This window comes from Sinocyclocheilus grahami, unplaced genomic scaffold (assembly GCF_001515645.1).
Source record: "Sinocyclocheilus grahami isolate Dianchi unplaced genomic scaffold, SAMN03320097.WGS_v1.1 scaffold46.1, whole genome shotgun sequence".
NCBI lineage: Eukaryota > Metazoa > Chordata > Actinopteri > Cypriniformes > Cyprinidae > Sinocyclocheilus > Sinocyclocheilus grahami.
The window spans coordinates 2,123,841-2,133,263 of NW_015505225.1; the positions used below are offsets into that span (position 1 = coordinate 2,123,841).

Below are 9,423 nucleotides of genomic sequence, written 5' to 3' on the forward strand. Positions count from 1 at the left end.
CTTCGCAAGTATGCGTTTCCCCCAGTGAGCCTTCTTGCACAGTTGTGCAAGGTCAGGGAGGATGAGGAGCAGGTCCTGTTGAAGGCACCCTATTGGCCTACCCGGACCTGGTTCCCAGAACTAATGCTCCTCGCAACAGCCCCTCCTTGGCCGATTCCTCTGAGGAAGGATTTACTGACTCAGAGATGGAGCACCCTTTGGCACCCACGTCCAGACCTCTGGAAACTTCATGTCTGGTCCCTGAATGGGACGCGGAGGTTCTGAGTGACCTACCCCAAGAGGTAGTCGACACCATCACTTCGGCGAGAGCATCGTCTACGAGACATGCCTACAGCAAGGGTTGGAGCGAAGGCGGTCTCCCTCCACCCTTAAAAGTTTATGTCGCTGCAATCGCTGCTAACCACGACCCCGTAAAAGGGAGGTCGCTGGGGAAGCGTGACCTGGTCATCAGGTTCCTTAAGGGGGCGAGAAGGTTAAACCCTCCACGGCCCCCCTCTATACCCTCTCGGGACCTGACTCTAGTGCTCACGGCACTACAACAGGGCCCATTTGAGCTTTTGCAGACGGTTGAGCTGAAGTTCCTTTCAATGGAGGCCAATGCCAGCAGGAGCAAAGTCTTCATCAAGAAGGTAGGGGACCTGCACGCATTTTCGGTCAACGATTCGTGCCTAGAGTTCGGGCCGGCTGATTCCCAGGTAACCCTGAGGCCCCGGCCCGGCTATGTGCCCAAGGTTCCCGCTACCCCCTTCAGGGATCAGGTGGTGAACCTCCAAGCGCTGCCCTCGGAGGAGGCAGACCCAGCCCTAGTTTTGCGCTGTCCCGGCCGAGCCTTAAGGTGCTACGTTGACCGGACATAACGCTTCAGGACCTCAGACCAGCTCTTTATCTGTCACGGAGGCCGGCAGAAGGGTCTCTAAGCAGAGGATGGCCCACTGGATAGTAAAAAAAAAAAAAAAAAAAAAAAAAAAAAAAAAAAAAAAGTATTTTTCAAGGTAATTGCTTTTTTTAATGTAATCTTATCAAGTAAACTAAAACAAGAACAAATTCTCAGTTTTCTTTTTCATGTAGGCCTATTTATACATTTAGTTACTGTAATATATAATAGTTAATAGTACAGACGTACAGTACCTGGTTTGTTTTTTTCCAGGTTTTTGTTAAATGTATACTGTTAGTCAGTGTTGGGGGTAACGCATTACAAGTAACGCGATGTGCATTGGCTCATTTAGTCTACACTCAAAGTGGATTGGTCTCTCTAAGCGAGATCCCAACGTGACGTCTCCGTTCACTCCTTCAGGGAACGAGGGTTACCATACGTAACCGAGATGTTTTTGCCTATTTTTAGGACTATTCAATTTGTATTTTATGAAATTTGTACTGTGACATTATTTTCCTCTAGTTTCCATTAACAATGCAAAAAAAAAAAAAAAAAAAAAAAAAAAAGTTTTTTTAAAGGATATTACTTTTTTTAATTTAATTTTGCTTTTTTTAATGTAATCTTATCAAGTAAACTAAAACAAGAACAAATTCTCAGTTTTCTTTTTCATGTAGGCCTATTTATACATTTAGTTACTGTAATATATAATAGTTAATAGTACAGACGTACAGTACCTGGTTTGTTTTTTTCCAGGTTTTTGTTAAATGTATACTGTTAGTCAGTGTTGGGGGTAACGCATTACAAGTAACGCGAGTTACGTAATCAGATTACTTTCCAGTAACTAGTAAAGTAACGCATTACTTTAATTTACAAGAGAATATCCTTACTTTCCAGTAACTAGTAAAGTAACGCATTACTTTTTAATTTACAAGACAATATCTGAGTTACTTTTTCAAATAACGCAGTTACTTTTTTCCCAATTTATTGATTGACAGCTCTCCTGTCCCCATGTTGAGAGAAATCAGAAGATGTTACTGTAGTTCTAAAAATAATATGAATATGCATTAATTCATCTCACTCACAAAAAAAAAAATTCAGTATTCCTCAAAATGAATAAAAATAATGCAACTCAGAATATGACGTAAACCTGCAATAATTAAATGTTAAACACAAATATCCTTTATGTATTTAATCCCATTCTATTAACCAATGTCTTTGCTTCTGACCTTCGATGATCCAGTTCAACCGTACTAATAAGCACAAATTACTCTAGACAAACATTTGTCTCTTTTTTTTTTTTTATTGCCGAAGTGTGTTGAATTTCTTCTTCTGCATTCTACGGACGTAAATTTACGCTTTTATATTTGCCAAAAATATAACTTTTATTTTAAAAACAAAGCAAGCCCTGTCCAGATTTTAAAAGTAATCAAAAGTAACGTTACGCATTACTTTCCAAAAAAAGTAACTAAGTAACGTAATTAGTTACTTTTTTTATGGAGTAACGCAATATTGTAATGCATTACTTTTAAAAGTAACTTTCCCCAACACTGCTGTTAGTAATAAAAAAAAAAAAAAAAGCAATACAGAGACGAGTCATGAAGAATGACAGGTAGAGGTAAAAAAATACAAATAAATAAAAAAAATTTGGATTTTGTAGATTTGTTTGTACTGTTTAGTTTTTTGCCATTTGTTTTTACTATAATAAGAAAAAACACTATTACAATAAACACTGAAAACAATAATCAGGCTCATCATGAATGCATTACAATAATGATATACTTTGTCATGAATTTTACACAGTTTAAAAAAATTTTTTTTTTTTAAATTAAATTCATTTCCATTTCTTTTGATTTTGGGGTGAAATGTGTATAAGTTAATCTCACAAAACAAGTCACATGTCTTGTTTACCTGCTCCAATAGCCAGAGTGAACGCATCGCCACATGCTGCCATGGTGATCCCCTGCAGTCCTGACACTTGATAGGGCACTCGACTGCTTCGGTGGGAACTACAGCCAAGCTGCCCATGCTGGTTACTGCCGAAGGTGAAACACTGACCTTTCTCTGCATTCAGGGCACATATTCATAGTCTGCGAGTCGGTCCTCAGATTAAACCAAAAACAGCACACTGAACTGTAAACAGTGTAAATGAAGTTCTCTGACCTGTGACTGCAACAGAGTGTGCGGTGCCGATGTCTATACACACAATCTTCTCAACATTGAGAGGAGCCGACTGGACTGGCTGGAACATGTGGACCTCCTCCACCTGACAGTGAGACCTGGGCTCCTCTGCACCGGAGAACTTATCCAAACCCAGCTTGTTAAACCTGCATTTAAGATGGTTATTTACTCAAATATCACTTTAGCAGCCCTATGTGAAAAAGTGCACTTAATTGTAATGAATGTGCACTTGTAATGTACTTAAATTCGTAAAAGTATATTTGAGCGAAAGTGTAAGTATAAAAGTACTTGCAGATGATATAATATTAATAATGAAATAAAAGGACGCTTAAGTGCACTTAAAGAGTACAATTTCACGACTATATTTGTATAGTTCAGCCAAAAATGAAAAGTGTCATTAATTACTAACCCTCGTTCCAAACCCGTAAGACCTTCGTTCATCTTCGGAACACAAATTAGGATATTTTGGATGAAATCCGAGAGCTTTCTGACCCTCCATAGACAGCAAGGGAACTACCACGGTCAAGGCCCAGAAAGGTAGTAAGGACATCGTTACAATAGTCCATGTGACATCAGTGGTTCAACCGTAATGTTATGACGCTACAAGATACTTTGTGCGCAAAGAAAACACAACTTAATTCAACAATTTCTTCTCTTCCGTGTCAGTCAGAATCACTGATGTCACATGGACTATTTTGATGATGTCCTTACAGCCTTTTTGGGCCTTGAACGTGTCAGTTGTGTTGCTGTCTATGCAGGTTCAGAAAGCGCTCGGATTTCATCAAAAATATTTTTATTTGTTTTCCTAAGTAACGTAATTAGTTACTTTTTTTATGGAGTAACGCAATATTGTAATGCATTACTTTTAAAAGTAACTTTCCCCAACACTGCTGTTAGTAATAAAAAAAAAAAGCAATACAGAGACGAGTCATGAAGAATGACAGGTAGAGGTAAAAAAATACAAATAAATAAAAAAAATTTGGATTTTGTAGATTTGTTTGTACTGTTTAGTTTTTTGCCATTTGTTTTTACTATAATAAGAAAAAACACTATTACAATAAACACTGAAAACAATAATCAGGCTCATCATGAATGCATTACAATAATGATATACTTTGTCATGAATTTTACACAGTTTAAAAAAATTTTTTTTTTTTAAATTAAATTCATTTCCATTTCTTTTGATTTTGGGGTGAAATGTGTATAAGTTAATCTCACAAAACAAGTCACATGTCTTGTTTACCTGCTCCAATAGCCAGAGTGAACGCATCGCCACATGCTGCCATGGTGATCCCCTGCAGTCCTGACACTTGATAGGGCACTCGACTGCTTCGGTGGGAACTACAGCCAAGCTGCCCATGCTGGTTACTGCCGAAGGTGAAACACTGACCTTTCTCTGCATTCAGGGCACATTCTGCGAGTCTGCGAGTCGGTCCTCAGATTAAACCAAAAACAGCACACTGAACTGTAAACAGTGTAAATGAAGTTCTCTGCTGCAACAGAGCAACAGAGTGTGCGGTGCCGATGTCTATACACACAATCTTCTCAACATTGAGAGGAGCCGACTGGACGGGCTGGAACATGTGGACCTCCTCCACCTGACAGTGAGACCTGGGCTCCTCTGCACCGGAGAACTTATCCAAACCCAGCTTGTTAAACCTGCATTTAAGATGGTTATTTACTCAAATATCACTTTAGCAGCCCTATGTGAAAAAGTGCACTTAATTGTAATGAATGTGCACTTGTAATGTACTTCAATTCGTAAAAGTATATTTGAGCGAAAGTGTAAGTATAAAAGTACTTGCAGATGATATAATATTAATAATGAAATAAAAGGACGCTTAAGTGCACTTAAAGAGTACAATTTCACGACTATATTTGTATAGTTCAGCCAAAAATGAAAAGTGTCATTAATTACTAACCCTCGTTCCAAACCCGTAAGACCTTCGTTCATCTTCGGAACACAAATTAGGATATTTTGGATGAAATCCGAGAGCTTTCTGACCCTCCATAGACAGCAAGGGAACTACCACGGTCAAGGCCCAGAAAGGTAGTAAGGACATCGTTACAATAGTCCATGTGACATCAGTGGTTCAACCGTAATGTTATGACGCTACAAGATACTTTGTGCGCAAAGAAAACACAACTTAATTCAACAATTTCTTCTCTTCCGTGTCAGTCAGAATCACTGATGTCACATGGACTATTTTGATGATGTCCTTACAGCCTTTTTGGGCCTTGAACGTGTCAGTTGTGTTGCTGTCTATGCAGGTTCAGAAAGCGCTCGGATTTCATCAAAAATATTTTTATTTGTTTTCCGAAGACGAACGAAGGTCTTACGAGTTTGAAATGACATGAGGGTGAGTAATTAATGACAGAATTTTCATTTTTGGGTGAACAAACCTTAAGTACTTTTTTTTTTTTTTAAAGGGGTCATATGATGTTGCTAAAAATAACATTATTTTGTGTATTTGGTGTAATGAAATGGGTTTATGCGGTTTAAGGTTAAAAATATATATATAATTTTCCACACTGTACATTGTTTCTCTTCTATGCCCTGCCTTTCTGAAACGTGTAGATTTTTTTACAACGCTCATCGCTCTGAAAAGACGGAAATGTTACGCCCCTTACCATACTGTGATGCTATGTCCCGGAGCGACGAGACAAAACCAATAAAACCCATTATAAGTGAGGCATTTGTTGCATCCAGTGGGGGCATAATTACGGATTATAATGACTTATACGGTCTTTTTACGCATTGTGTTGCATTGCGCCGCGTAAACATAAAACCATGTCTGCATTTGTGATCGAAGAAATGAAACTACAAACGCTACTCTACACTCCTCAACTCGTGTTTGAATCGTCAGTGGCAAATCCTTTAAATATGAAAACGTACCTTCAGGATGTGAGTCAGCATTATTTGTCAGCATCATAGACCGTGGTCAGCATACGCGCCGAAGGGGAAACGGGAACTGAATTTATCGGAACACCGGCAGCTACTCTCTCAGGAAAAAAAAATCTGAATATTTGGGTTGAACTGTTCTGGAACAGTGTTGTAAATACTAAACCACTGATTTCTAGTTGTGTCCTCTTTAAGAAGACCAAACAAAGTGGTTTCGCTTTCACAACGAGTCTCCACGACATGGCAGCGGCAGCAACAATACTACAACGAGAATAAGTTACTCCTTTTTTTGCGTGAACATTTGGGCGGTGTTATGCAAATCTTCCCACACAGTGACGTAGACATGTGGGGGCGTGTTTGAACGAGGCATTTTAGGAGGGTGTGGACAAGTCTTAACTTTTATAAAGAATATCTCTTTGGGTTTGAGACTTTAGTCTTTGCAACTTTAGGGATCTTATCTATTCACGAACAGCTTGTAACACTCCAGAGAGAAAGGAAAAATTTAAATCGCATCATATGACCCCTTTAATGCATTTTGTAATAATGTTAAATAAATTTTAAAGTACATTTTAAATCATCGTTTTATTTTTTTGTTGTGATTTAAAAGTGCACTTGTTTTAATGTGTTGACTAAGAACTTTAGTAGTATTACATTTAAAAGGTAATATTTTAAATTAATTTCAACGTCATTACAAAAGTATATACACATGACATAGAAGTATTTAGGAAATTACATATAAAGATGCACTTAAGTGGGTCAAAAAGCTAAAGTTCATTGCAATTAAGTGTCTGAAAACATTACATTCAGTTTGCATTTAATGGAATAGTTCAATAATGCTGTCATCTTTTACTTACTCATGTCGTTCCAAACCTTTATCAATTTCCTTCTTCTGCGGAACACAAAAGATATTTTTGAAGAATGCGAGTAACCAAACAGTTTCTGGTCCCCCCTGACTTTCATAGTATTTTTCCATAATATGCAAGTCAATGGGGACCAGCAAATGTTTGTTTCCCAACATTCTTCAAAATATCTTTTATGTTCCACAGAAGAAATACTCACACAGGTTTGGAACAACATGAGGCGGAGTAAAAGCTGACATTTGTTTCATTCATATACAGTATTTCTGTATTAAATACTATTTTGTATGCTAAAGTGTACTTTTTACAACCACATCTGGTAAGTCTGTAAGAACGATAAAAAAAAAAAATTTAGTATTCACAGTAGGATGGTGTGACTGACAGGGTGTGACTGTTATTCAAAATATGGACATGGTGTTGGTCATTTCCTGTGATGAAATATCTTCAGCATTCACAGTCCTTTCAAATGCTAGAGCAGGAATGAGGAGTGTGAACTCCCTAAACTGGTTTGGCAATCTGTACGTAGACATGTGGGGGCGTGTTTGAACGAGGCATTTTAGGAGGGTGTGGACAAGTCTTAACTTTTATAAAGAATATCTCTTTGGGTTTGAGACTTTAGTCTTTGCAACTTTAGGGATCTTCTCTATTCACGAACAGCTTGTAACACTCCAGAGAGAAAGGAAAAATTGAAAATCGCATCATATGACCCCTTTAATGCACTTTGTAATAATGTTAAATAAATTTTAAAGTACATTTTAAATCATCGTTTTAATTTTTTGTTGTGATTTAAAAGTGCACTTGTTTTAATGTGTTGACTAAGAACTTTAGTATTATTACATTTAAAAGGTAATATTTTAAATTAATTTCAACGTCATTACAAAAGTATATACACATGACATAGAAGTATTTAGGAAATTACATATAAAGATGCACTTAAGTGGGTCAAAAAGCTAAAGTTCATTGCAATTAAGTGTCGGAAAACACTACATTCAGTTTGCATTTAATGGAATAGTTCAATAATGCTGTCATCTTTTACTTACTCATGTCGTTCCAAACCTTTAAATCAATTTCCTTCTTCTGCTGAACACAAAATATATTTTTGAAGAATGTGAGTATAACCAAACAGTTTCTGGTCCCCCCTGACTTTCATAGTATTTTTCCATAATATGCAAGTCAATGGGGACCAGCAAATGTTTGTTTCCCAACATTCTTCAAAATATCTTTTATGTTCCACAGAAGAAATACTCACACAGGTTTGAAACAACATGAGGTGGAGTAAAAGCTGACATTAGTTTCATTCATATACAGTATTATTTCTGTAATAAATACTATTTTGTATGCTAAAGTGTACTTTTTACAACCACATCTGGCAAGTCTGTAAGAATGATAAAAAAAAAAAAAAAAAACATTTAGTATTCACAGTAGGATGGTGTGACTGACAGGGTGTGACTGTTATTCAAAATATGGACATGGTGTTGGTCATTTCCTGTGATGAAATATCTTCAGCATTCACAGTCCTTTCAAATGCTAAAGCAGGAATGAGGAGTGTGAACTCCCTAAACTGGTTTGGCAATCTGAGAAAAACTGCCTAGACAGCTAAGAAAGAAATTCATTGAGATTCACATTTTGGGATTCATTATTATTTATAATTGTGATTAGATTCATGGCAGGTTTAAAAGTCCACTTTGAGGCTCATTAACCAGCAACACATGTCAAAATCCAGCCTCGTTTGGAAATCTGACAGTCTGAAGTTTCGGTAAATGATGCTGCCTTATCGGAAGTCATGTCGGAATAACCATATTTCTGAGATTAGTACACATGATGTCATCATTAGAAATCTGGGTTTTCTGTGAGCCCCGTTTTTCCGAGCAGTTCATAATGAACTGTGTGAGGACATATTGAGTACCTGTTGTTCCCACAGGCCAGAATCTGGTGCTGCATGTTGATGATCATGGAGCAGTCGATCCCACACAGCACACGCTGGGCTTCAAAATCAGCCGGCAAACTCACCTGCTGTGGGCAGTTGTGGCAGTCTTGAGCGGCCAATCCCAGCCGGCCTGTCGGACAAAGAGATAACGGAGAGTGAGTGTGATAGAGAGAGAAAGGAGGACGACGGAGCACAAAAGGCCAGGTCTGCCTGGAGGCGCTGCTGCTGTCTACAAGAGTACAAAGAGAAACCCAAAGAAACACAAGTGACGTTGCTCATTTACCGTTGTCTCCTCGCCCCCAGGAGAAAACCTCTCGCTCATTGGTCACTGCCAGGACGTGGGATGCTCCACAAGACACTTGAACCAGCTCATAACCCAGCAGAGCCTCCACTATCTTGGGCTGAATACAAAGACAGGAACATGAAGAACCATGAATACAATTAAAACTAGATTTGTACATATTGTAAATAAAATGAGCGGTGAGTGGTTTTTGACTGTACCAACTTGAAGAGACATTGCTAAATTAATAAATATACCTCTAGTATAATTCTAACGTCAATTTGATATTTATTTGAATACTAATTATTTATTGTTATGCTTTTTGTTTTACATACAAGTTCATATTTCTTTACAAATAAAATATCACAAAAAACTTCTACTAGCTTAATTAAAATTAAAAAAAAA

The 9,423-nt window shown here is 37.7% G+C and overlaps 1 protein-coding gene across 1 annotated transcript in view; it reads right to left on the bottom strand.

Moving 5' to 3' along the window:
* Window positions 1-9,423, bottom strand: part of LOC107582647 (serine/threonine-protein kinase Nek8-like) — a 23,827-nt gene that overhangs the window by 6,539 nt on the left and 7,865 nt on the right. Inside the window, exons 12-14 of the mRNA XM_016268560.1 lie at window positions 8,718-8,868; window positions 3,035-3,198; window positions 2,783-2,935 (exon numbers count right to left, since the gene is read on the bottom strand). Coding sequence (XP_016124046.1) covers window positions 2,783-2,935; window positions 3,035-3,198; window positions 8,718-8,868 — 468 coding nt within the window. The remainder of the gene's footprint in view (window positions 1-2,782; window positions 2,936-3,034; window positions 3,199-8,717; window positions 8,869-9,423) is intronic.